Below are 26,221 nucleotides of genomic sequence, written 5' to 3'. Positions count from 1 at the left end.
CACACCGCTCCTCCTCGCCTCGGGAAAGTGAAACCTAGTTTCCTCAGGCTGAGGCAAACGACAGGCTCCACTGTCTTCCCGCTGCGCAGACAGAACAGGCAGAAGCGACTCTAGACAGCAAAGGGGTGTGTTGCCGCGGCGCAGTGGCCCGAAGGCCCCGCCCCGGCGCTCTCCACCCCCTTCGCGGCCCGCCCTCCCGGCACGCAGGACTACATTTCCCAGAGGAATCCGCGGCCGTGGGGGCGGACCCGTCCGTTCTCCCGCTCACGCCGAACGGCGACTGGCTATCCCAAAGGCGGGCGGGGCCCACTCCAGCCAATAGGCGGGAGGCTCGTTACGGCGGCGGAAGCAGCGGCGCTGGAGTGAGGGGTGGGGGGCAGAGTGCTATCGCCCCGGCAGCGGCTGCGGGTCCGGAGCCTGGGGACGTCGCCCCACAGGCGGAGAGCGCACGGGAACGGCTCGAGGCGGCGCGGCGGCCACACGGCGCAGCACCCAGGTAATGGCGGGACAGGCGCCCGGGAGGGGAGGGGAGGAGACGAGGGGGCGGGGCGGCCGAGCCGGGCTGCAGCGTCCGTCCCGCTGCGCGTCCCCGGGGAAGGGCAGAGGTGCCTCGTCTCTTGCGCTCGGACCCCAGCTCCTTCGCGAGCTGGGCACGGCGGTTGGGCCGGCGACAGGGGCCGGGTGTCCTGTGGCGAGGAAGGGAGAGGCACCGGGAGGGATGGGCTGACCCGGGCGTGGGGGCGTGGCGGACGTGGGCCTTGGCGGGGAAGCGGCGCGGCTGGGGGAGTGCGGGCGGGCGGCCCAGGGAGCTTGGCTCCTGGAGCAGTTTAAAGTGACTCTCCACATCCGGGCCCTGCGCCCGCCGCTTTCAGACCCGGGCCGAGGCGGGGCCTCCCAGCTCCCCGCCCCCCTCCCCGGGAGCCCCTGTCTTCCTCTGCCATTGGCTCAGCCTCGAGGGGTTTGGGCTGCCCCGGCGAGGCTCGCGCCTGATTGGCTGGCGATCGGCGGGAGGGTGGGGCGGGCCCAGAGCGCGCAGGTCGCGGTGGATTGGTCCTGGGCCTCCAGTGACGCGCCGGGCGTGGGGCCAATGGGCGGGCGGGGGAGGCAGGGGCAGGTTCGGGGGAAGAGGACTGGGAGCCCAGCGGCGGCCGGGCGGCCGGGGTGAGTGGGGCCAGCGGGGCTGGACAGCGGCGGGCCCAGGGCGCCGTCCAGCACGGTTCTTCTCCGTGCCGGAGCCCAGCGCTGCCACCGAGATGGGCCCTCCGCGGCACCCCCAGGCTGGCGAGATGGAAGCGGGAGGTGCGGGTGGCGGGCGGCGGCCACAGGTAAAGAGGCACGGCGTCTGTCTTGTTCGGGGGCTCCCAGAACGCTTCCCCCACCCCCGAGACGGAGTCTCAGACACCGAAGTGTATGAAAACCTGTGTCCTCCGATCTCAGCGGGGAGTTCGGGGTGGGGCTGGGTTACGAGCGATTCGGGGGAGATGGCAGAGCTTGGCCCCGGAGGGAAAAGTCTGGGACGATTTTAGAGAAGATGGAGGTTTCGGGTCCCTCTGGCTCGGGGGGTGGGGGGCTGTGAAAGAGAGGAAGAAAAGGAAACCCATAAATGGAGGACTTTGCAGAAAAGCATTTGAGATTCTTTCTGCATCAGGTCTTGATGTAAGATTTCTAATCCTTTCTTAGGGCTGGGCATCCCCCCTCCGAATGTTCCTGTCCCATACTAATCACAGTTTTGTTCACTTTGGTGTGAGGTTTGAGTGTTTCAAAGAGACATGCCATTTTCCACAAAACTTTACGCAGAGGAATGACATACGCATTGTGGTAATACCTATCGTGTGGCTGTGGTACAGGATTCAGTGTTGATTTTTTTAGCATAGCAACCCACAAGTATTTATGGAGGGCCATGGTATCCTCTAGCACCATATAAATGATGTCGTTATTCATTGAACTGATGTACATGAAAAACTTACGTAGTTTAGATAATGTCTGCACTTTTGTTGATCATGAGTCGTTTAGATAAATGATGCCGCTTTTGCTTTTCCAAAGGAATGTGTCATAGGTACTAAAGATGCTTTAATTTCTCAATGTTGATTCTAATCTGAGAATCTAGTAATAACCATGTGACTGTGTACTGCAGGTGGAAATGAGTTCTCAACAGTTTCCTCGGTTAGGAGCCCCTCCCACTGGGTTGAGCCAGACCCCTTCTCAGATTGCAAACAGTGGTTCTGCAGGATTGATAAACCCAGCTGCCACAGGTGAGATTGTAATATTCTTCTATATTTCTTTCTGCTTGAAGAATATAGCCAGTTTTCTGACTTAAAAATTAGCAAATTCTTTCTAGGATTTTACTAGATACTAGTTTATTGGATAGAAATTTAATTGCTATTCTAATTTAAACAGGGCTTTTTTCTTCCTGTTTTAACTACTTCATTCACATATACAAGAGTACACATGTAGCTTACAGTAAAGCATGCCTATAAGAAGTATTTTTGAAATGCGTTGAAGTGTTCTTGTTTGATTAATGCCCAGGCATTTAGTATAGTGCTATGAGAGTGCCCAAAGATGTGTAAGGCGTAGGTCTTGCCTTTTAGGAACTTACTATCTAGGAAAAGAGGTTTTAAAAAAAGTACATGCAGTTGTCCCTTGGTATCCATGGGAGGTTGGTTCCAGCACCCTTGCTGGATACCAAAATCCACCGATGCTCAAGCCCCTTCTATAAAGTGGTGTAGTGTTTGCATATAACCTATGCATATCCTTTGCTATACTTTAAATCATCTTTAGATTACTTATGATACCTAATATGTAAATGCTATGTAAAGTTGTCATACTGTATTGCTAAAAGAGCAGTGACAAGGACAAAAGTCTGTATGTGCTCAGTACAGAGGCAGCCATCTTTTTTTCCCCAAATATTTTTCCATCCATGGTTGGTTGAACCCACAGATGGGGTTCAACCCATGCAGAACCCATGGAATATGGACAGTCAACTGTATACACATGTATGCAACTTAGTTTTTAGTCTTACACCTTTTGAGTGCTGTAGATCAGTGGTTCTCACTGATGAGAATGTTTGGCAATGTCTAGAGATGTCTTTAGTTGTCACAACTAGAGAGTGCTATTAGCATGTGATAGAGGCTAGGGATGCTGCTAAACATCCTCCAAGATATGAGAACGCCCACACTAAAGTGTCCAGTCAGCAGTGCTGAAGTTGAGGAATTCCATCAAATACTCTCTTTTTCTCTATATGTTAAGTAAAAAAGTGGCATTGCAAAATGAAATAAACTCCTTTTTTCACCCCCAAATTCTTGTGTTCCTTATGGTAAATGGCACCACTGTCTAATCATTGCTCAAACTAGTAGCTGAGGCATCTTAGATTGCTCTGTCTTTGTTTCTTTCTATAAGCTGTGACCCTTGTCTAATATTTCAGCCTCATTTCTTACTGCTTTATCTCCTTCTCGACAATTTAGTTTTTGTTACAGATTTATTTTAATTCTCTTTAGACTTGAAGTTACTTTAAGCTACTTTATACCTCCTGCCTGATGGTATCTACTCATATTTTCTGAATGAATGATGAAAAGTTCTCAATTTTCATGGCCTTAGGACTTTGCACATTCTTTTCCTTTTGCTACAATTTTCCTTCTGCCTTTTCCACACTTAGTTATTTGGCTAATTCTTGTTCTTCCTTGAGGTTTCATCTTAGATGTTATTTTCTCTGGGATATCTTTGCTTACTCTGTTTTCCACAACAATTCAGGTGGAGGATCTAGAAATAGATGCCAACGTATATAGTCAATTGTTTTCTAACAAAAGTGCATAAGTATTGGGAAATGATAACCTTTTCAATAAAATAGTGGTGGAACAGCAGAATATCCATATGGGGAAAAAAATAGCATCGAACTTGACCATCTCCATACAGAAAGATTAACTCCAAATGTGTCATAGACTGAAATCTAAAATTCAAAGTTTCTAAAAGAAAAAAAGAAATTATGTGCAACTTTGGAGTAAAATTGCTTAGTTCACAAAATGCAGTAATCATAAAAGAAGCAATTGATACAATGTGCTTAATCAAAATTTAGTGTGATTGCTTTTCAAAAGACACCATTAAAATAGAAGGGCAAGCCACAGATTCAGAAACATTTATGATAAATACACTAATGTACTGTAAAGGACTTATATTTTGAATGTATAAAGAACTCCTGTGTAATTCAGTAGTAAAAAGACAACCTGATTATTTTTGAATGGCCAAAATATTTGAATGGACACTTCACCAGAAAAGCTGTATGAATGCCAAATAAGCCCATGAAAAAATGTCAGCATTATTAATCTTCAGGGCAATGCAAAATAAAACCATTGTGAGAAACTACTGCGAATCCACTAAAAAGACTGAAATTAGAAAGACTAACAATAACAAATATTGGTATGATTGTGGAGCAAATAGAACTCATACATTATTGGTAGGAATACAGAATGGTCTAGCTACTTCAGGAAGCAGTTTGATAATAGCTTATAAAATTAAATATACACTTACCATAAAACTGAGTGATCTTATTCCTTAGGTATTTATAAATAAATGAAAATGTATACTTTCATAAAAATGTATCTAATACAAAGAATTAGTGAATTATATATCTTAATTGTATTTCAGTAATGCTAATTGATTAAAAAATGGAGAAAAGATGAACATACCTTCACAAAAGAAGATGTGTATGAATGGCCTATGATCACATAAAAGGATGTTCAACATTGCTAGTCATCATGGAAATGCTAATTAAAACCACAGTGATGTGCACACTACACACCCACTAGAATGGCTGTATATCAAACAGTGGTGAGAGTGAAGAGCAGCTAGAGCTCTCATACTGCTAGTGGGAACTTTGGAAAGTACTTTGGTAAAGTTAAACACGTACTTGCCATTTGACCCAACCATTCAGCTCTTTGGTGTTACTGAGGATGTTTGTAAAAAAATCATTGAAGTTTCTACTCTTAGGATAGCCATGTTGTTTAAAGTGGTTTTATAAATCAGAACTTTAAAAATTCTGAATGACCTGGGAGAAAAGTCAGTATGTGATAAAAAAGAAAATATACATCAGTCTTTTCACCTAGCATTTTTACTTTTAGAAATTTTTTCCTGAAGAGATCACTGGACAAGGTTGTTGATAATAGCAAAAATTTGGAAATAATCTAAAAGTCCATCAATAATATAGTGGTTATCTATGCAGTAGAATCTGATTTAGCCTTTAAAAAATGATGCAGTACTTCATATTACTCAGTGGTTCCACTCCTAAGAATATATCCAATAGAAATGGTACATATGTTCACTAAAAGACATGTACAGGAATATTACTAGCACTATTCAAAATGCAAAAACTGAAAACTAAAGTGCCTTTTAACAGTAAAATGGATAGTTTTGTGCTTTATTCACACAATGTCATTGCACATACAGCATTGAGAATGAAGGATCTACAGGTATGTGCAATAATATGGTGAATTTCATACCTGTAAGTGAAAGAAGCAAAACACAAGAGACATACATTTGTTATTCTGTTTATATAAAGTACAAAAATAGGCAGCACTAATCCGTAGTGTTACAAGTTAGGATATTGGGCTTCCTTGGGAGGGAGGGTGTCTAGGGGACTGGTAATGTTTTGTTTCTTGAGCTAGGTGCTGGTTACTTTGTTTTTGAAAGTCCGTTGAGCTGCAGAATTAACATTTGTGCGCTTATCTTTATGGAGGTTATACTTTAGTGGAAAAGTTAAATGAATAAAAACTCATCCAAAATTTAAGAGGTAAGAAGTATCTGAAAGTTCCGCCAAAATGTTAACTGTTGGTCCCTTTGGGGGATAGATTTTGGGGCAGCTTTACTTTCTTTATAATTTTCCAAGTAATTTAAATTCCCTACATAAGTAAATGTTATCTTTATGTTCAGAAAAGTGAGAATGTTAATACTATTTTGGAAAAATGATGGATAAATACAAGTTAATATTTTCACAAACTCTTCCTTTATTAATATTTGTTCTTTGATTTTTTTTAACTTAATTATTAAATAGATTGTGTGTTCCGGTAGTTCAGACTTCTGAAAGAAAAAAAAATACAGTGAAAAGTATCTCCCATCACCCTCAGTTTTAAAAAATTATGTGTCTTGCAGTTAAGAACTGTACTTAAAATATCTTTTTTGGGGGGAGTTGTTATTCGTTTTTGAGACAAAGTCTCCCTCTGTTGCCTGGGGCTAGAGTGCAGTGGTGCCATCATAGCCCACTGTAGCCTCAAACTGCTGGGCTCAAAGGATCCTCCTGCCTCAGCTTCCCAGAGTAGCTGGGACTATAGGTGTACATTACCACGCCCAGCTAATTTTTCTATTTTTTGTAGAGATGGGATCTTGCTATGTTGCTCAGGCTAGTCTCGAACTCCTAGCTGCAAGCAATTCTCCTGCCTTGGCCTCCCAAAGTGCTAGGATTACAGGGATGAGCCACCACACCAGGCCAAAATATCTTTATAATGTCAGGTTTTTGTAACTTTTTAGGAAAATATTTTAAATAAAATTGTCTTATGGGATATAAGGATATTGTGCTTTCATCTATTTCAGGTCATTTTAGATGGTTGTCAGGCCCTTTGTTCATAAGGATAGGAAAGCCACAATATCCAGAATAAATCCTGTGTTCCACAGTTGTGACTTTTGGGTCTGAGGTCCATCAGGAGAATCCAGTGCCCAAGTTCTCCTTGTCACTTTGTCAATCCTGAAAGTTAACTTCAGGTGCCAATCTTGTCTGTGCTGCTGTATTAATGTTGGGAGACTATGACATACCATCTCACCCTTAATGTCTTTCCTAGTCAATGATGAATCTGGTCGAGATTCGGAAGTCAGTGCCAGGGAGCACATGGGTTCCAGCAGCTCCCTCCAGTCCCGTGAGGAGAAGCAAGAGCCCGTTGTGGTAAGGCCCTATCCACAGGTACAGATGTTGTCTACACACCATGCTGTCGCATCAGCCACCCCTGTTGCAGTGACAGCCCCGCCAGCACACCTGACGCCAGCAGTGCCACTTTCGTTTTCGGAGGGACTTATGAAGGTAATGGAGAGGTTTAAAATTTCACACTGAACCCCAGCTAAAGACTCGCTAATGTTTGTAACAGTTTTCACAGAATCTTAGGCTGTATCCTAGGGATCATACTTCATTTTGTCTTTTTGACCTATGAGTTTAGCTCCTCTGTATAACTCAGAGCTCTGCTGTTCTGCAGTGCCTAGTCTTGTGCTGCTGGACAGTTGGCATCATAGAATATTTTCAGGTACCCCATTTCGACATTGATATTATTCAACTTACAGACATGCTAAGGTAGTTTCTGTGTTAAAGTAGCACTTGTCTCCAATGTTTCTTTTAATAGCTGGCTTATTTGGGGGTATCTGAGAATATTGCCTGTGTATCACGTTGGGGTTATGTTTCAGTTACTGGGAGTTTTACTTCTTCCCAAACTTGGGAGGGGAGCATCGTTCAGAAGAAAGGCTGTGAGCCATAAAGCTCTGGGCTTTATTCCCAGTTATACTTTTTACTGTGTGTGTGGCTTTCAGCAAGTCACTTAGCCTTGCTTTGAACATTTCCTCATCTGTGAAGTGGAAATGCTAGTACTTCAGTGGAAAAGTTATGATGCTAATAGATAAAATATGTAACAAGGCTTATGGCATCTTTGCTAGCACTCACCGGATTTGATTTGTATACTTTTAACTGTAGAGTGAAATGCATCACCAGTACAAGGCCATTGATGTGTCTCATGTGGTTTTCTGTTTGCAGCCACCCCCGAAGCCCACCATGCCTAGCCGTCCCATTGCTCCTGCTCCACCTTCTACCTTGTCACTTCCCCCCAAGGTTCCAGGGCAGGTTACTGTTACCATGGAGAGTAGCATCCCTCAAGCTTCAGCCATTCCTGTGGCAACAATCAGTGGACAACAGGTTTTATTTCCCTCTTCATTTGCTGATTTTCAAACTTAGACGCCAAACTAATGATCATTATTTATTGAATGCCAGTAGTACATTAGGAACTATACTAAAAAAATTAAACTGTCACTGATAACTGCAAGGGGAAGGTTATAGGTTTGAGAGAGGATAGCTGAAGGGAGTAGAAGCCAGTATGCACAGTGGTCATTTAAGCCAGAATTTATTGAGCATCTGCGATATGCAAGGCACTACCCTCATGGTGAGGTACAAGTCTAGGTGGAGCTGTTCATGCCCTTCAGCAGTCTGAATCCAGTTTGTCTTTGGTTTTAGGTAGACAACTCTGATGGGTTGAGAACAACCTCCTGGCAGTAGTGGTGGGCAGTGCTTCCCTCTGTTTTTCTCTGAGGAGAGCAGATGTGTAACTCTTGGGATACTGGCGGATTTTCTCAAGCACTGTCTACTTGTGAACATTTATTTTAAAGTCTCCTGTTTTTACTTAAATTTTTGTTTTGAAATTTTGCAATCCTACTCCACGATGTGTATTTGATTCATGAAATATATTTCTTACCTATGAAAAAAGCAAAATCTCAAAACTCTTTCCCTTCATGTTTTCAAGAAAATTTGATATTTCAAAAAGATGGACTGTGTTTTTTCCTTTTTGTCATACTGCTAAGCACTCCCAGAAGTAGGGGGACCCCCCCCCACCTGAGAACCACTGACCCAGTGGGCTGGGAGAGCATGAGGAAGGGATGTTTCAGGGCTGAGCTGAAGAGCTCATAGGGGAGAACTCAGAGGATGCTAACCAACATTTACTTAGAAATCCTGCATAGCTTAAAGGATGGATGGGTGCAGTGGCATGTGAAGGAAATAGTGAGAATGGGAAAAAATAAGCATTGAGCCAGGACAGAGAAAAGTGTAAACAGGTAATATTGCAGATGAGAGTTTCTAAAAGTAGACAGCCAAATATGTCTTGAGTGACTGGTATCTAGTCGCTAACTGGGCCTGCAGCAGTCACTGCTCACGTGCCTGTTGGCACGGGTCATTATACAGTATGGTGTGTAAAATACTAAAGCTAAATGTTCTCAGCCTTTTCCCTTGGGGTACTCAGTATCTAAAAGGAACAACCTGACCCACATTTTGAGGCAACTGCTTTCCTAGAGGCAATGGCTAAGACCAAGCACATGAAAATAACATTATATCCTGTTTTTTCAGGGGCATCCCAGTAACCTGCATCACATCATGACTACAAATGTGCAGATGTCTATCATCCGCAGCAATGCTCCTGGACCCCCTCTTCACATTGGAGCTTCTCATTTACCTCGAGGTAAAGACTACACATTTTGCTCAAACTCCTGAAATGCAATGGCAGATATACGTTTGGGAGAAGATATGGTAAAACAGAATGTATCCAAAATCAGCTTATTAAAGTTCCAGAACAATATAACCTGTAGACCTATGAGCCAAATAAACCTCTTTCCTTTAAAAAAAAATAATAATAATGTTACGGGGCAATAGAAGTAAACTAAACTTAGAACAATACACATTTTTAGCATGGTCTAAAAGTTATCCTTTATATGGTGGAACTCCTTAAAGCTTTGATAGTCTAAACGTGGTCACCTTTTTAATAAATAACTCACAGATATTAATCCTCAATTTTTTAAAGTTTAGTGATAATGGCTACTCAATTTTTTTTACTTACATAGCAATAAGATTTTTTTTTTTTTTTTTGAGACAGAGTCTTTCTCTCTTGCCTAGGCTAGAGTGCCGTGGTGTCAGCCTAGCTCACAGCAACCTCAAACTCCTGAGCTCAAGCGATCCTCCTGAACTCAGCCTCCTGAGTAGCTGGGACTACAGGCATGCGCCACCATGCCCGGCTAACTTTATATATATATGCATATATATATATATATATATATTTTTTTTTAGTTGTTCATATAATTTCTTTCTATTTTTAGTAGAGACGGGGTCTCGCTCTTGCTCAGGCTGGTCTTGAACTCTTGAGCTCAAACAAGCCACCGCCTCGGCCTCCCAGAGTGCTAGGATTACAGGCGGGAGCCACCATGCCCGGCCAGATTTTTTTTTTTTGCTACAGAGACTCACTGTGTTGCCCAGGCTGGACTCAAACTCCTGGGCTCAAGTGATCCTCTTGCCTGAGCCACTCCTGGGCTCAAGTGATCCTCTTGCCTGAGCCTCCTGAGTAGCTGAAACTACAGGTGTGTACCACTGCATCCAGCTAAGATTGTTTTTACAATTAAGTTCTAATAGGCTGTAAGGTAATAAATTTCATGAGCTTTGACCAGAGATTGTTACTAGAGATTATAAAACATTGGGGATTATTGGCAAAATCAGGTTAACAAACAAAACCATGTTTGCTTGGTTATAGCATAACTTGGTGGTTCCCAAAGTGTGGTTCACAGACCCTTTTAGGGGGTCTGCAGGGTCAGTATTATTTTCATGCAAACACGAAGACACTCTTTGCCCTTGTCACAGTGTTAACCTCTGCACTGACAGTGCAAAGGCGGCGGTGGGTAAAGAGCTTGAGCCTCGCCACAGTCGGGGCAGCGGCACCACAGTGTGCTGTTCATTGTCTGCTTCACCACCTTGCACTTGCAGTTAAAAAAAACAAGAACAAAACAACAGATAGTTTCATTTAAGATTGTCTTTTTGGAATCAATACAAATTATTAATATTACTAAATCTCTTAAGTACATGTTTTCTTAATTTTCTGTATAATGGGAAGTATACATAACATACTTTAGCTGGATACCGACATAGTATCTGAATTTTAGGGATTATTTTGATTATTTTCCCAGGGAATATAATTGTGAGCCCATAAGCGATGCCAATAAAAACACTTTTTTTCAGGTGCAGCAGCTGCTGCTGTGATGTCCAGTTCTAAAGTAACCACAGTCCTGAGGCCGACTTCGCAGCTGCCAAATGCTGCTACAGCTCAACCAGCAGTACAGCACATCATTCACCAACCAATTCAGGCATGTCAAGGTTGGGGGTAGTCAGCCAGTAAGGATTGAGGGCCTAATCGGAGGTATACACTCTGCCAGGCACTAGGAGAGTCCTTGACCTCAGGAACTTTCACTATAGTTGCCAAGACATAGGGAAGTTTGAAAGATACACGATGTTGAATGGCAAGCTGCAGGAACGTGGAAAAGTGAGGGAAAGCTTTGTGTTAGGGTGGGTGTGGTAATGAGGATTCAGAGAAGTGAAGAGAATGTGAAGGAGGAATGAACAAATAAATGGCAAGGAAGAGAGGGATGGTTGTAGACAGTGTTTAGTAAAGGCTAGCTAGGACTGAGAAGGGTTTTAATGGGGGGGAGGTCTATGAACCCGTAAAAGCTTTATGCATATTTTTATGCATGTATGTATGCTTTTCCAGGAAGATGGTCTATGCCTTTCAACTTTAGTTGAAGGAAGTCTATGGCCTCAGTACTATTGAAGGATTAGTAGGAAATACTGTGGTATCTGCAAATTGGGGACCCTTAGTGTAAACTTGATTTTGTTGACAGTAGACAGCTGCTGTTTTGTTTTTTTAACACAATGGCTTTGTGTATGATTGAAGAAAGGTCTTTGAAAGATAAGATTAATCTAGCTGAATTACATATAGGAGGTGGAGATTCAGATGCCTTCAGAAGTCAGACAGGTAAAGTGTGAAACAGCTGGGTTTAAGATAATAAAGAAGAATCTTTTTTTTTTTTTTGAAACAGAGTCTTGCTCTGTTGCCTGGGCTAGAGTGCCATGGCGTCAGCCTAGCTCACAGCAACCTCAAACTCCCAGGCTCAAGCGATCCTCCTGCCTCAGCCTCCCGAGTAGCTGGGACTACAGGCATGTGCCACCATGCCCAGCTAATTTTTTTCTATATATATTTTTAGCTGTCCAAATCATTTCTTTCTATTTTTAGTACAGACAGGGGTCTATCTCTTGCTCAGGCTGGTCTCGATCTCCTGACCTCGAGCGATCCTCCTGCCTCGGCCTCCCAGAGTATTAGGATTACAGGCGTGAACCACTGTGCCCGGCCAAGAAGAATCTTGATTAGGACGCTGTGTAGTACATGTCCGGCCTACAGCTTTCAAGTTAAAACAAAATAAAGACCTTACTGGCCAAAAAACACAGTTGGAGGGTGAGAAGGCCCTAAGGAGTGTATATGAAGGGTGAGAAAGATGACAACTTCCTAATAAGGAAGATAGTGTAGTAGCCCTAATATGAGACATGCAGCTGTGCACAATAGGAGCCACAGGTAAGAGGGCTGCAGGTGAGGAATAAGGATGAAGAATGGGCAGAGCTTGGTGACATCACTGCATCTATCAGGGTCAAGAAAGAGGGAAGAATCACAAGGACTCTGGTGATTGGACAGGTGGATGAGACCCAGTGTAGGGCTTGTTTGTCAGGTGAAGATTCCACACAGAGACGTGGTGATAAGTGCTCTCTGTCCATGTGCAAACATCCAGAAAGCACCTGGACACCTTAACTCTTTAGCCGGGAAAGAACACTGGTACCTTGTGTGTGTTTGCCTTTTGTAAGCTAACTTAGATGGCCTGAGAGCCAGCAGCTCCGTCCAGTAGCTGAGCAGGCCCTCTGTGGAAGGCCCTGGGTTGTGTGGTAGTGTAGATGTCTGCACCGGGACCGACAGCAGATCCACAGGAACTCTAGATCTCAAGGGTTAGATCACAGTTTGTTCTAACAGAAGGTTAGAATTGTGACTCCGGTGATATTTGCAAAGAAAGGACTCATATACTGCCCTACCAAAATAGGATTTTTTGATAATTCTTACTCTGGGTCTTACAACATCCTATGTGAAAAGAGAATTCCTTAATCAGAATGGTGAGAATTCACTTTAATTAATTAATTAATTAATTAATTTTTAGCTTTTTAAAAATTTATTTCAATAGATTTAGGAGGTACAAGTACAGTTTTTTGTTTTTTGAGACAAAGTCTCACTCTGTTGCCTGGGCGAGTGCCGTGGTGTCAGCCTAGCTCACAGCAACCTCAAACTCTTGGGCTCAAGCGATCCTCCTGCCTCAGCCTCCCGAGTAGCTGGGATTACAGGCAACCGCCACCATGCCCGGCTAATTTTTTCTATATATATTTTTAGCTGTCATATAATTTCTTTCTATTTTTAGTAGAGACAGGGTTCTCGCTCTTGCTCAGGCTGGTCTCGAACTCGTGAGCTCAAACTATCCACCTGCCTCAGCCTCCCAGAGTGCTGGGATTACAGGGGTGAACAAGTACAGTTTTATTGCATGGACATAATGTATAGTGGTGAAGTCTGGGCTTTTAGTATACCCATCACCTGAATAGTGTGCATTGTACCCAATAGGTAACTTTTCATCCCTTATGCTCCTCCCACCCCCCCACCTTTGAAGTCTCCAATGTCTGTTACTCAACTCTGTATGACTATGTGTATCCATAACTTAGGTCCCAATTGTACAGATTGGTGCAAAAGAGAGAATTCACTTTAATTGGGGCAGAAACATACTTATCTAGAGGCCTAAGGTTTAAATTATACTATTAGTGTTGGCTAACTATATTTTATTTTGCTTCTTATTTACATGAAAAATTTTTTCTCTTCTATTGGTAGTCTCGTCCACCTGTGACCACCTCCAATGCCATCCCTCCTGCGGTGGTAGCAACTGTCTCAGCCACCAGAGCTCAGTCTCCAGTCATCACCACAACAGCAGCACATGCTACTGATTCAGCACTTAGGTATACTTGGGGGTATGAAGATTGAGCCATCCTGTCACCCTCCTTTCTTCCCTCTCTTTTTCCTTTCCTTTCATTCCTTCATTTAACTCAGTATTTGTTGAATGCTTTTGAATGAGCTATGTAGTGTTGTAGATACTGGGGCTAAACCAGTGAACAAAGAAATTCTCACCCTCATAGAGCTTCTGTTTTTAGGGTCTGGAGACACAATATATAAATATATAGCTTTTTATTGATTGATTGATTGAGAAAGAGAGAGAGAGAGGGTCTCACTCTGTTGCCCAGGCTAGAGTGCTGTGGCATCAGCTTAGCTCACAGCAACCTTAAACTCTTGGGCTCAAGTGATCCTCCTGCCTCAGCCTCCCGAGTAGCTGGGACAGCAGACACCCGTGACTGGCTAATTACCCATGTCTGGTTAATTCTTTGTAGAGACAGGGTCTTGCTGTGTTGTTAGGTTGGTCTTGAACTCCTAGGCTCAAGTGATCCTCCCACCTCGGCCTCCCAAAGTACTAGGATTACTGGTGTGAGCTACCGCACTTGGTTATGTAGTTTTTTAGATGGCAAAAAGTACTTAGGAGAAAAATTAAGGTAAAGGATTGGGAGTGACAGGGCAGGTGGTGCAGAGGACTTATTATTTCGTATAATGTGGTCAGGGAGGGCTTTATTGATAAGAATACATTTGAGTAGAAAATTGAAAGATGGAATGAAATGAGTGAGCTATATGTATGGTTATCTGGGAGAGGAATATTCTAGGCAGTGGAGAGAGTAAGTGCAAAGGCTGTGTGACAGTATGTTTGCCATCTGTGAGGAGTGGCAAGGAGATCGATAATAGGAAAATGGCAAGACATTAGTTTAGGAGGTAGCAGGGTCTCCAGTTCACATAGGCTTTTGTGAACCCCTCTAAGGGTTTAGGCTTTGCTGGGGTGTGATGGAAAGCCTTAGCAGAGTTTTGAATAGAGTAGTGATGTGATCTGAAGTTCCAGCTGGATCAGCCTGGTTGCTGGATAGAATAGGCCTTGGAGAGCAAAGTTGGAAGCAGAGAGATTGTGTGTAATGGGATAGCCACAATATAGGGGAGATGGTGATGGAGGCTGAAAGACATAGTTAGATTCTGGGAAGATTTTGACGATAGAGTCAAGAAAATTTCTGAGGAGTTATCTGCGGGTGTAAGCAAAGGAGAGGAGTAAGGATTATACTTGTGTGCATAGCAGGGTAGAGAGCAGTGGGAGGTTTTGAGAGAAATTCCAGATTTTGGTTTTGGGCATTTTAATTTTGTGGTGACTTCTGAGCACCCAAGTGGAGGTGAGAGATCGGTTGATAAATGAGTCTGAAGTCCACAGAAGAGATCTGGAGGAGATAATCTAGAGAGAGAGTACGGATGGAGAAGAGGGCTATGAGAGAGAAGATGGCTCCCACTGGAGAGGCTGGAGGGAAGCAGGGTTCTCAGAGGAGAGCCAGGATTCATTAAAGCAAGAAAGAAAAGGATACGTTCAGAGGAGAGGTTTGAGGATATGTAGGGGATTTTGCTAAAAATGAATTGTAAATCCAGAGAGTACAGTGGAAGTGTTGGGTGTTTGAAAAGAGAAGATATTGTAGTACAATTAAAAGATTTATAGAGCCATACAGGGGTAAAGTCTGGTTGATAAGGAATGATCTCAGAGGCTTTTGGGTAACAGGGTTGAAGACATGAGGTGTTTGTCTTCATGATCTCCGGCCATAGGGTGGTGAGGTTGGGAGGGCAGTGGGATATGGATCTTGCCAGGAGCTCCCAGAGCTCTCGTGGTCTTTCCTAATTCTTGCCAGCCACTCAGGAGTGGGCAAGCTGTGGCCTTTGGGCCACATTTGGCCTTCTGGATCCTTGAGTGCAGCCTTTTGACTGAATCCAGATTTTATAGAACAAATCCTTTTAATGAAGGGATTTGTTCTGTGAAGTTTGGATTTGGTCGAGGGGCCTCACTTGGGGATCTGGAGGGCTGCGTGTGGCCTTGAGGCCACAGGTTCCCCACCCCTGGATGGGGATGCCGGGAAAGGGGTCTTTGGTGGTAATGTGGACAAGGAGTGACTCACCGAATAAAAGCAAGGGTAGTGGGCCTGGAGAGTGGGGCTGGTAGAAACCAGAGGCCACCCCCAGGACTTGATTATCACTGTGGAGAGGAAGGAGTTTGAGATGCCTCTTTGGCTTCTTCCTGCTTGATCTAGTAAATGAAAAGGAAACAAGGGACAGAAAGAAGGCTGAATTTTCAGATGCCAAGTTGACCCATGGAACGGCTGAGGGGCTGTTGTCAGCAGGTGGTGGAAGAGATGTCCGTGCCAGAGTCATCAACATGTGGGCCACAGTTAAAGCTTTGAGATACTTGGAGTCTGTCCAAGGGCAATAGAGAGAGAGAAGAGGATCTAGAATGGAACTCTGAAAAAAATAACATTTAAGTGAAGAATAGTGCCTAGGACTTACCTCTAACCGTTAGCTCTATTATCTGCTAGTTGTGTGACATAAAGCAAACTTCTCAACTCCCTTGATCCTTAGGTTCCTCTTCAATAAAATGGGGGTACTTTACTTTGTGGTAATTCAGTATGTTGCCTGAGGTATAAAGAGACAGCTGCCCAACATACAATAGACTACATGTTGTTGCTTATTTTAACTTTATGTTAACTTTTAAAAGTTATTATATTCATATGGTATGATGAAAATCAAAAGGTATAAATGGATTTATAGTTGTCCCTCAGTATCTGTTGGGGATTGGCTCCAGGAGCTGCCCTGGATACCAAAATCTGTGGATGCTCAAGTCCCTTACATGAAATGGTGTAGTATTTGCATGTACCCCACACACGTCCTCCTGTATACTTTAAACCATCTCTCGATTATTTGCAATAGCTGATACCTTCACATCGCTTCATCAGTGTGGTTTCAGTGTAGTACCTGGCACTCAGCACATTGAAGTTTTGCTTTTTGGAACTTTGTGTATTTCTTTTTTTCTTCAAGTATTTTCTATCTGTGTTTGGTTGAACCCATGGATGTGGAATACACAGATACAGAGGGCTGATTGTACAGTGGAAACTATAGTTATGGCTTTTTAAGTCATTTTATCCAAATATCTTTTCCAATATATTGAGTGTTTTAATTAAAAATTAGATACTGAATTTTGTTGAATGTATTTTGCACCATTTACTCATATAATACTAGAAATGTACCAGTGAATAAACAGACAAAAACCCTAATGATCAGATGATTTTTCTACTTACTGTAATTCTGATAAATTCCTAATTTCTAATCTTCTTTGAATTCTGGAGATAGAAAATTTAAACAGGCCAATTTCCATAGAAGAAATAGAAGAAAATTTCAAAGCACTGTCTCCAAGCAAAGCACCAGGCCCAGCTGGTTTCCTAGAATTCTACCAAACACTTAAGGGCTAGCCAAACCAATGATAATGCAATTGGTTCAAGGTATAGACAAAGAAATAAAATTGCAGAAAAATTTCAGTGGTAAGTCTTTCTTTTTCTGTTAAATGCATTCAATCCTGTCCAGTTCTTTGACCTTTTTTTCATTCATCATGTGGTTGAATGAAATTTATCCTCTATTACTTTCTTCAAGAAGCATTTATCTTAAAGGACCAATATTTTGAATCGTTACACGCTTTAGAATCATTTCACAGACACCTTTTTACTTAAGCAGTAGTTTGGCTGATAGAATTTTTTGTTGTTTCTATTATTCTTTCCATGAGTATTTTTTTCTCTTTCTCTAGAGCTGAATGATACTGCAGAGAGTCAGAGGCCAACCTGATTTTTTTTAACCCCTTAAAAAAAAACTCGATCTTTTTGGCTGATGGCCCAAGATTCTTTATCTTGAATTTCAACAACTTTAGTAGAGTATGTCTTGTTATGACCATTATGTGTGGTTTTGTTCTGTAACATGATATGCCTTTACAATTTGTAACATAAAACTATGAAAAGTTTTCATGAATTATATTTTTATATATACATTCCATTCCATTTTATTAGGGGGCATCCAATTATGTGTATGTTGGATCTTTTTGCATGCTTATGTAATCCTTTTAAACTGCTTGTTCCCTTTGATTCTGTTCATGAGGTTCTCTGTCCTTTACTTTGTTTTCAGCCACTGTTTGTTCTACTCTTTAATTTTGCCTTCATTCCTGAAACAGCTAAACAGTTGTCTTATGTTTCTTTCTTGAGCTGTGCACATTTACTTTTATCTTCTTTTGTTGTCCTGTTGTCACTTCCATTGAGCTCCTATTCTTTGCTTTGTTTTTTCCTAGAAGCAGTTATTTTGTTATGGTTTTTTGTTTTGTTTTTTGAGACATGGTCTCATTCTGTTGCCCGGGCTGGAGTGCAGTGGCATCATCATAGCGCACCGCAACCTCAAACTCAGGCTCAAACGATCCTCTTGCTTCAGCCTCCTGAGTAGCTGAGACTACAGGCACACATCACCATGCCCTAATTTTTGGTGTTTTTTGTTTGTTTGTTTGTTTTTATTTTTTATTTTTTGGTAGAGACAGTGTCTTGCTATGTTCCTCAGGCTGGTCTCTAACTTCTGACCTCAAGTGATCCTCCCACCTCAGCCTCCTAAAGTGCTGGGATTATAGGCATGAGCCAGTGCACCTGGCCTCATTGTTTTTTTTTAACTCATGGAAGTTTTCATCTGCCCAGTAAAAGCACTTCTAGTGTGTTTCTCTTGTTTTATTCTACCTTTTTCTTCTTATAGCATCTTTGAATAGGTCCTGTGTTAGTTCCTTTTTGAGTACTCATCTTTGATTGGGTTACATAGTGGGTTAGGAGAAATGTTCCAAATGGCTCCATGTCCTGAGTTTTCTTGACCATTCCTCCTCTCCTGCCAGTGAAGATAGACCTTTCAGAATGGCAAAGCCTCTCCCTTCCTTCTCGGGTCTCCCTGCACACTGTTCCCCACGGATGAGACTTATCTCATCTGTATGATTCCTAGTTCAACCCTGTGTCTTTTGCTTCTTAACCTTTCACTGCCATCTCCGTTTCTACTGTTATAAACAAAAGATTTTGGTTTCCTATATCAGAGTGTGTTCATTCATCACTTTGGAGAATTATACTTTATGGGATTTTATCTCTGAAATTATAGCCTCAGAAATCCTCTCCATTGGCTCCTGAGTCCCTGTTTGGTTATCCCTGCCTTTGGCAGTTCTATCTGTTCTTTTTGTTTTTGAGATTTCAGGTGTCTCCTAGTTTGCCAAAGGTGGAGACTGAATTTTTCTTTTTTTTTTGTTTTTTTTGCTTGTTACTGTTCTCTGAGAGGAGGAGAAAATATCAAATTGGAAGTCTCTGCCTGGAGTACTCTTATCTTCCCTCCAAAGAAGCCATACCAGGACCTATTTGAACCCTGGAGGATGATGACAAATCCACTTGTTGTAAATTAACTCCCTTATTTTCTGTAGACGTCAACTCAACTAAATGGGTCTCTGTCCCTGGAGTTGCCTTTCAGGATGTTTAAAAAAAATTGCTGATCACGGGGAGAAATACAGGTTGAGTATCCCTTAATCCAAAAATCCAAATTCCAAAATGCTTCAAAATCCAAAAGTTTTTGAGCACTGACATGACACTCAAAGGCAATGGGCAGTGGTCATTGGAGCATTTTTGATTTTTGCATTAGAGATGCTGAGCTAGTGAGTATATAATGCAAATATTCCCAAGTCTGAAATCCGGAACACTACTGCATAAGGGATTCTCAATGTGTCAGGTAGTGATGAAGACAACAGATTAGGGAGTACTTTTTGAGTGACCTTACTTAATCTCTCTGGCCTTTTATTTGGTAGGAGGGTTGTTACAATGGATTCATAGATGTTATATATTCTATGTGTTTTAATCAAAATCCCTTTCTTTTTCTCCCAGTTTCCCTGAATTTGGCTAGTAAGAACCCCTTAGAGTTGGCTCAAGTGCCCTTTTGATGACAGAAGTATTAGCCTTAGTGTACTTTATTCTTTCTGATACACGATGTCTTGGGCTGTTTCCTGCTTCTCTAGTTTTGAAATTAGCCATGTCTCCTTATTTCCTTTTACTGGATAATAGTATTGAGAACCTAAGATCTGGGTATTAGAAGTGCTCTTGTTTTTAACCCCTTTCCAGGGACAAAGGTATTGAGTATAGTAAAGATAGTCATGTCTTCATACTGGTATTTCCAAATGAAATTCAACGTTATACATTTTTTTCCTTGCTTTGTAAGATTTTATACAGTCATGCATCGCTTAACAATCAGGATATGTTCTAAGAAATGCATAATTAGGCAATTTTGACATTGTACAAGCATCATACTTACACAAACCTAGATGGTGTAGCCTGCTATACACCTAGGCTCTATGGTGTGTAGCCTGTTGCTCCTAGGCTACAAACCTGTACAGACAGCATGACACAGTACTGAATACTGGGGGCAGTTGTAACACAATGATAAGTATGTGCGTTTTTAAACATATCTAAACATAGAAAAGGTAGAGTAAAAATATGGTGTAAAAGATTAAAAACTGGCACACCTGTATAGGGCACTTACCATGAACTGAGCATGCAGAACTGGAAATTGCTGTGGATGAGTCAGTGAGCGAATGATAAGTGAATGTGAAAGCCAAGACATTACTGTACACTTCTATAGACTTTCTAAACATTATACACTTAGGCTACACTAAATTTATTTTAAAAATAAAATAATAATGCTATGACTTCACTAGCTGATAGGAATTTTTCGGCTCCATTATAATCTATGGGACCACCATTTTCTATGCAGTCTGTCATTGATTATAACATACCGTACGTGACAGTATTTGTGTATCTTTTTTTTTTTTTTTTTGGAGACAGAGTCTTGCTCTGTTGCCCGGCTAGAGTGAGTGCCGTGGCATCAGCCTAGCTCACAGCAACCTCAAACTCCTGGGCTCAAGCAATCCTCCTGCCTCAGCCTCCCGAGTAACTGGGACTACAGGCACGCAACACCATGCCCAGCTAATTTTTTCTATATATATTTTTAGTTGGCCAGATAATTTCTTTCTATTTTTAGTAGAGACAGGGTCTCGCTCTTGCTCAGGCTGGTCTCGAACTCCTGAGCTCAAATAATCCGCCCGCCTCGGCCTCCCAGAGTACTGGGATGACAGGCGTGAGCCACTGCACCCGGCCCTTGTCTGATTACTTTTAAGTTTAGGGTTTGCTTTTTTCCTTTTAATTTAACTTTTTAAAACATGTAAAATGTGTTTCGTTCAAAAGTCAAGGAAAGATGGTCTTGTGAGTCTCCCTATCCCCACCGTGTTGCTATCTGCTGTTGGTTGGTCGCCATCTCATTATTGTTTGGTGTGCCTTCTCAGAGTCCCTTTTTGTAAAAGTTAGTATACATAAACACATATTTTTCTTGTTTCTCCTCCTTTGCTACCAGAAATATTGCGTATTATATCTAAGTACATACTATTTTGTTCCTTTCATATTTCTCTTTCTAGTATATTCTGGTTATACTCCAAATTAGTACATAGAGCTTTTATTCGTTCTTTTGTTTTGGCTGCATTATACCCCCGAGCTTGGATATACTGTATTTTGGCATATGCTGTTGCATGTTTGTGATGGTATATCCTCGAGGTATATTTGTGGATGTGTGAGTGCTGGGTCAGAGAGTAAATGCCTCAATTTCCTCATCCAGAAAGTAGCCTTCATAATACCTACCTTAGAGATCATTATGAGAAATAACTATATTGATATATGTAAAGCACTTAAAACATGGCTTGTGTATTATATAAATATTAACATTTGTTATTTTTCATTAGAGTAAATTAAAATCAACGACTACTATATGCTTTAAAAAAATGTTTAAAAACATTCTTAATACTTAATATGAACTTTTTGAGGGGGTATATTTTTATATGCACTGGACCTCTTAAAATATGAGTGCATTTAAGTTTGAATTGAGGAGGTCCTTTCCAGGTGATTCCGTAGGCATTCTTCTTTGTTATGAGGGTCTTCAAAATTATGTTTATGTTAGATTCACCCATCCTGAAATTTGTCATTAATTTAATTATATATACATGTATCTCTCTGAATGTTTTTAATTGTAAATGTTGTGAGAGGGTAGCTTTCATGGTAGTGTACCTGGTGACCTATTTCAACAGCTATTGAAAATGCAGGGCTGGGCATGGTGGCTCACGCCTGTAATCCTAGCACTCTGGGAGGCCAAGGCAGGCGGATTGTTTGAGCTCAGGAGTTCGAGACCAGCCTGAGCAAGAGCGAGACCCCGTCTCTACTAAAAAAATATAAAAAAATTAGCTGGATAACTAAAAACATATATAGAAAAAATTAGCCGGGCGTGGTGGCGCAAGCCTGTAGTCTCAGCTACTCGGGAGGCTGAGGCAGAAGGATCGTTTGAGCCCAGGAGTTTGAAGTTGCTGTGAGCTAGGCTGACGCCATGGCACTCCAGCCCGGGCAACAGAGCAAGACTGTCTCAAAAAAAAACGAAAAGAAAAGAAAAATAGAAAATCCAGTCTCTAATAGTCAGCTTTCTCCTCAATGAGTTCCACCAAATTCCATTGCTACCTCTGTGGCTAGACTTGCAGCTTTCCTGTGAACTCGAATGATAAGCCATTTAGTTCTCTTTCTGTGGGGAGAAAACCATCCTCTAATCAGATTGTAAACTTTTTTCATTGATATCCCACCAGGTCTGATTTGTTAAAGCTCTTTGAGAGAGGATCCTTCTGGTGAAACATTGCTTAGCTAGAGACATACTGCCCCAATCAAGTCACCTTAGAGCTCAACTTATCACATTTTCTTCTTCCTAGTTTATATCCACATGGTTCCAAAATACAAAAGCATGAAAGTGCATACAATAGGGAGTGCCACTCTTGCCTCTGTGCCCCATCTACAAGGTCACATTGCCTTTCAAAGGTAACCTGCTAATAGCTTTTTGAGTATACTTCTAGCATTTCTTCATATAAATAGTCAAATTCAGATGCAGTTCTCTTATCCTTTTTACCCAAAAGAATATTTATATATTTCTCTTTGCTTTTTTAAAATATAGCAAAATATATTGAAAGCTTTCCATTTCAGCACATAATTTCATTGCTCTTTTAGTGGAAATATAGCAATACATTGTATGAATAGACTTGAAGTTGTTCCTAGTCCTTACTATCATAGAGAATATCACAGTGAATAACCTTATATTGATATTTATGTCATTGTGCATGTTTCCAAGAATATGTGAAGGATAAATTCCCCATAGTGATCAAAGGATATGTGCAATTGTAATTTTGATACCTACCATCTAATTGCCTTCCTTAGGATTTATACCAGTTTACACTCCCTCCAGATTTTTTTCAGTCTGATAGGTGAACAATAGCTCGATGTGTTTTAAATTGCATTTCTCTTCTTAAGAGCGAGGGTGAGCATCTTTTTTTGTTCTTTCATTTTTAATAAAAATATAGAATGCTCTGTGAATGTACGTGTCATGCTTGCATAGGGGCCATGCCGATCTTTTCTGTATCGTTTCAGTTTTAGTGTATGTGCTGCCAAAACGAGCACCAAGCATCCTTTTTTGTTAAGGGACCACTTGTGTTTTCATTTCCTTTACCTAATTTTATTTGGCTATTGTTTTTCTCAATTTCTAGGGGTTCTTAGTAAAATTGGAAGATTATACGTTTGTCTTTGAGTCTTTTAAATTTACTTATAGTGTGTTTTGCTGAGTAGGTTCATTTGTTCATGTAGTAAAAGTTATCAATCTTCTAAAAAGCTCCTGGATTTTAAAAGCTTTTGTTAGTTAGAAAGCTCTCCCCCACTCCAAGGTTATAAAAGAATTTTCCTATCCTTTCTTCAAGTACATTTTACTTGCTTTTAAATCTTTGATCACTTTAGTATTTATCTGTTTGCAGTAGGGATCCAATTTTATTTTTTTCCAAATGGTTGCATAGTCTTTCCAACACCATTCATTAAATAGTCTATTTTCCTGCTTCTGATTTGAGAAGGCAGCTTTGTTATATTGTCAGGTTTTCTTGCCATTATTGCAATTTCAGTAGCTTGCTGCCAATTAATTGGACATCCTGTATTGATAGCCCTGTCAATCATTAGGCAGTCATAACTGTAACTTTTTATCGTTTGAAGAGCGTTCTTATATCTGGTAAGGAATGATGTAACATTGGGGGGAAGTTGGTGCTTCACGGGTCACAGTTGAAGCTGCTGTTAATCAAGGTTTTCTATAATCTTCCCTCCGGAACTTTGTGAAAATTATAATGTGAGAACTTTGTTGTATATCTTTAGATTTTTCCACAGAGCGAAGTGCAACTGCTATCATAATGCCTACTCAGGATTGTTATGGAGTGTAGATTACATCAAAGATACTGAGAATAACTAAGGATTAATTTATTCAGTTTGTGATACAGATTGTTACCTTAAGAGACTTTAGGCAGTTTCAGGAGAGAACCTCATGGGCCTTTTACTTCATTGGTGTGGTTAAAGACCAAGTGTCCGTTTAACTGTGACTTCCCAGATCTGTGAAAAAATACAGCTTGCATGGCTATAATCTAGCATGAGATAGTAAATGTCCTTGACTGCCTGCATTGTGTCTGTGGACAAGTTATAAATCATAACGTCTTTGTTATCTTTTCAGTAGACCAACTTTGTCCATCCAGCATCCACCATCTGCAGCAATTAGCATTCAGCGTCCTGCCCAGTCACGGGATGTAACAACAAGAATCACGCTACCATCTCACCCTGCATTAGGGACACCAAAACAGCAGCTTCATACGATGGCTCAGGTAAAATGAGAGGTGAAAAACCACCTGTGTTCTTTGTAGGGTAAAACCAGAATAGTGCAAAACTTGGCAAGGATGTGACAGTATTGAAGGCAGTGTTTGCTTGTAGATGGGATGGAGTGGGAAATGTTCTTTATAACTCTGTGTTGTGGGGTTCCTCCCACAGAAAACTATCTTCAGTACTGGTACCCCAGTGGCTGCAGCAACAGTAGCTCCTATTCTGGCAACCAACACCATTCCTTCAGCAACCACAGCTGGTAAGTCTGTAACCTTGCTCCTCTTCTTGCTGGAGAAAAACAAAGTATGAGGGGTCTCACTGACCAGGTTTTTGAGAATCTGTAATGTATGCAGAGAAGCCATTGTTAAAGAACTTCCTTTTTGCCCTGTTTCAGGATCTGTGTCACACACACAAGCTCCCACAAGTACAATTGTTACCATGACAGTGCCCTCCCATTCATCCCATGCTACTGCTGTGACGACCTCAAACATCCCAGTCGGTAAGTGTCGTGCAGCCTTCAGACAGAAGTTTACAAGGAACTTTTTAGCCACTTGGACCAGGCCTTCATGTTGACCACTAGTGTTGATTTTTTATTGTTGATTTTCAAAGCGGCACTGAATGTGACTTTTAATACTGTTTATCATACAGATTTGGCATTGATGTTAGGGAGTAAAAGAGGACAACAATCTTTGAGTAAAAAGTAAACTTTAGCTCTGGTTTTGATTTCCTTACTCATTAGACTTTACCTTTTCTGTGTGTGCCCTTGATAGAAATAAGTTAACGTTACTGACATAGTTAGACAAGAACAACAGGAAAAGCAAGAAAACCAAAGGTCTGGAATGAGATAAACTTACACATTTTAAGAGATTATTCAGGAAAAATCTCTGGTTGACAACAGTGGGAGGAACACCGAAGATCCCATTGGTCCGTAGGCTCTCATCTGAGTGACACCCCGTGGTACTTCATGGCCATTTTATCATTTCTTCTAGACTTTTTTTATTTTCTTTTTAAGTGTATGTATACTTTGAATACAAACCTGAGTCATCAAGAGCAGGGGTTGGCAAACTTTTTCCATAAGGCCAGATAGTAAACATTGTAGGCTTTGCAGGCCACGTGGGTCTGTGGCACAGCTACATACTCTGCTTTTGTGTTTTGAAAGGAGCCATGGACAGCGTGTAAACGAATGGGTGTGACTGGGTGCCAATGAGGCTTGACTTATGACAGAGAAATTTGAGTTTCATATCATTTTCATAGGTCACAAAATAGTATTCTTTTGAGTTTTTTCCCCCAACCATTTGAAAGTGTAAACCTATTCTTAGCTCACGGGCCACACAGAAACAGGCGGCAAGCTGGTTTGGCCTGTAGGCGCTAGGTCGCCAACACCTTTGTGAAGGGCTGCTAGCTCACTGCCATGGCTCCCAAAGCAGAGGCTGTGCCTGTGAGGCAGGCCGCTGCTCCCTTTGCCCCACCAGCCACAGGTTTTAGTTTCTAGTGTTGCCTCTGCCTTGGTTCTGTAATGATGACCAAGTCATCTCACTGCTCTCCACTCACGAAGATGTGAGGCAGCTGCCATATTTTTCACATAGTGTACTTTTAGAAGTAAGACTACTTTTTGTGAAGAGGACACACTGACAAACTGAACTTTCAAAAATCTGGTGACCGGGGAGTTTGAGGTTGCTGTGAGCTAGGCTGACGCCACAGCACTCACTCTAGCCCGGGCAACAAAGCGAGACTCGTCTCAAAGAAAAAACATCTGGTGACCAGACATAGAGGTGTGGCTTCCCTACCCGCTGGATCCCTTCTTCCCTTCCTACACACGTGAGAAAGACTGCAGGTTCTCAGGCCCCTCAG

The 26,221-nt window shown here is 41.8% G+C and overlaps 1 protein-coding gene and 1 non-coding gene across 13 annotated transcripts in view; one reads left to right on the top strand and one right to left on the bottom strand.

Moving 5' to 3' along the window:
• The first annotated feature begins 323 nt into the window (after positions 1-323).
• SAP130 (Sin3A associated protein 130) overlaps positions 324-26,221 on the top strand; it is an 86,103-nt gene continuing 60,205 nt past the window's right edge. For 4 of the 12 annotated variants that reach the window (XM_045558863.1, XM_045558859.1, XM_045558862.1 and 1 more), the window contains exons 1-10: positions 358-496; positions 2,135-2,252; positions 6,822-7,057; positions 7,775-7,933; positions 9,131-9,242; positions 10,784-10,908; positions 13,509-13,633; positions 24,228-24,375; positions 24,539-24,629; positions 24,765-24,869. In XM_045558863.1, the coding sequence (XP_045414819.1) occupies positions 2,141-2,252; positions 6,822-7,057; positions 7,775-7,933; positions 9,131-9,242; positions 10,784-10,908; positions 13,509-13,633; positions 24,228-24,375; positions 24,539-24,629; positions 24,765-24,869 (1,213 nt within the window). In that variant the 5' untranslated portion in view covers positions 358-496; positions 2,135-2,140. Of the gene's footprint in view, positions 497-1,092; positions 1,162-2,134; positions 2,253-6,821; positions 7,058-7,774; positions 7,934-9,130; positions 9,243-10,783; positions 10,909-13,508; positions 13,646-24,227; positions 24,376-24,538; positions 24,630-24,764; positions 24,870-26,221 lie in introns of those variants that run through there. The other 8 variants (XM_045558861.1, XM_045558856.1, XM_045558860.1 and 5 more) reach the window with 5 other exon arrangements.
• Positions 23,040-23,146, bottom strand: LOC123644202. The gene has a single exon (XR_006737027.1). It is a non-coding gene; the product is annotated as a U6 spliceosomal RNA (small nuclear RNA).

The sequence above is a fragment of the Lemur catta genome, chromosome 8, assembly GCF_020740605.2.
Source record: "Lemur catta isolate mLemCat1 chromosome 8, mLemCat1.pri, whole genome shotgun sequence".
Lineage (NCBI taxonomy): Eukaryota > Metazoa > Chordata > Mammalia > Primates > Lemuridae > Lemur > Lemur catta.
Note: the sequence above shows the minus strand (reverse complement) of the source record. Positions and strands in the feature narration are given on the sequence as shown.